The sequence below is a fragment of the Morone saxatilis genome, unplaced genomic scaffold (genome assembly GCF_004916995.1).
Source record: "Morone saxatilis isolate NCDOM2014 unplaced genomic scaffold, NCSU_SB_2.0 Contig14, whole genome shotgun sequence".
Classification (NCBI taxonomy): domain Eukaryota; kingdom Metazoa; phylum Chordata; class Actinopteri; family Moronidae; genus Morone; species Morone saxatilis.
The window spans coordinates 20,279,038-20,280,296 of NW_023339696.1; the positions used below are offsets into that span (position 1 = coordinate 20,279,038).

The 1,259-nt window shown below is 44.6% G+C and overlaps 1 protein-coding gene across 2 annotated transcripts in view; it reads right to left on the reverse strand.

The window, feature by feature from the left end:
• The window catches only part of LOC118323101 (myosin phosphatase Rho-interacting protein-like), a 23,822-nt gene that overhangs the window by 13,950 nt on the left and 8,613 nt on the right, over positions 1 to 1,259 (reverse strand). For both annotated transcript variants that reach the window (XM_035655025.1, XM_035655023.1), the window contains exon 7: positions 744 to 915. In XM_035655025.1, coding sequence (XP_035510918.1) covers positions 744 to 915 — 172 coding nt within the window. The remainder of the gene's footprint in view (positions 1 to 743; positions 916 to 1,259) is intronic.

Sequence of the window (1,259 nt, forward strand, 5' to 3'; positions counted from 1 at the left end):
TAGAGCCAGTGATTGGTTTGTCTGAAATATGAAAACATTCCTATAAATATAATATTCAGTTTCTACCAACAGATGCTCCTGAATTGACCTTTAAGATAAATAATGACTCTACCAGGATGATTTGTAACTTTCAGTAGATTTAAATAGATTAACTTCTCTCACTCTTTTCTCGAGGTTTGATGTTTTAGTTCCCGTTCTGTCTCTGCTGGGTGCCGACAGCCTCGTGCCCCCGAAACCGAGTGTGGTTCCTCTGACGGGCAGGCAGACAGTCGGCGTTAAGGTCCTGAGAAACAACGCTGCAGATATCTAATTACAGCAGCGTTTTGGTATTTCTGGCCTTATTTGGTGGGGGGGGGGGCATAAGTATTTTCTGTTTTTTGTTTCCCAAAAAAGGCAATGAGTGAAGAAATGATGTATTCTCCCAGTTTACACGCTGCTGGAGCAACAAACTGGGAGGGTTTCTTTAAGCTAAATTTAAAAACGCAGCAGTCAGATCTCTAATGGAGGGGTAGAGCGTGAGCCTTTGATCTGGTGTTTAGCGGTGTGTGATGGCTTTATACTGGGGGGGGGGGGGCAGAGAGGCATTGGATGTCCTTTGTGCTAATTGCTTGCACATTTACCCCCTTTTCCTCTGCCAAGGCGCTTTTAAATAGCTGCTACACACAGAAAACATGCAAACATATGAAACAAACAGCATAGAGGAGTTACTGGTTGTTATCTTCCTCCCCTGGTTCATTTCTAACCTTTTGTCCCGGCTCTGGTTCTTGTTGTTGGCTGAGGTTTGGATGTTGTTTGACTCAGTCAGCTGGTTGCTTCCACCGGCCACCAGGTCCAAGCAGCCGACCCGGTTAACGAAACCGCCAGCCGAGGTCAGAGAGTCCCTGGAGGCCGGGCACAGGCAGGTAGACGTGCTGCCTGGACGAGACAAAAGGTTTCAGACTGTTAGACATACTGAGGGCAGGAATCAACACTAAATCCAGGCTGAAGTAGCTGTTTTTGGAAGCGATCTAATGTCTCACGTAACCCAGACTCTCTTTAAAAACAGCGTGCAGCCAACACGCTGGATGAAATCATTCTTTTTTTTTAATCCCACAACACTGTGAGGGTTCACGCTGCAGCCAGTGGCACAAAGCCTCCTTTGTTTCCCATTTTATTTAACGTTATAAAGTATTTTCCTCAAGTTAAAGAAAGCAGCTCAATCAGTTGGTTTGGATAATGAGATAAAACACCAAATATTAGATAAAACAGGAGTTTAATAA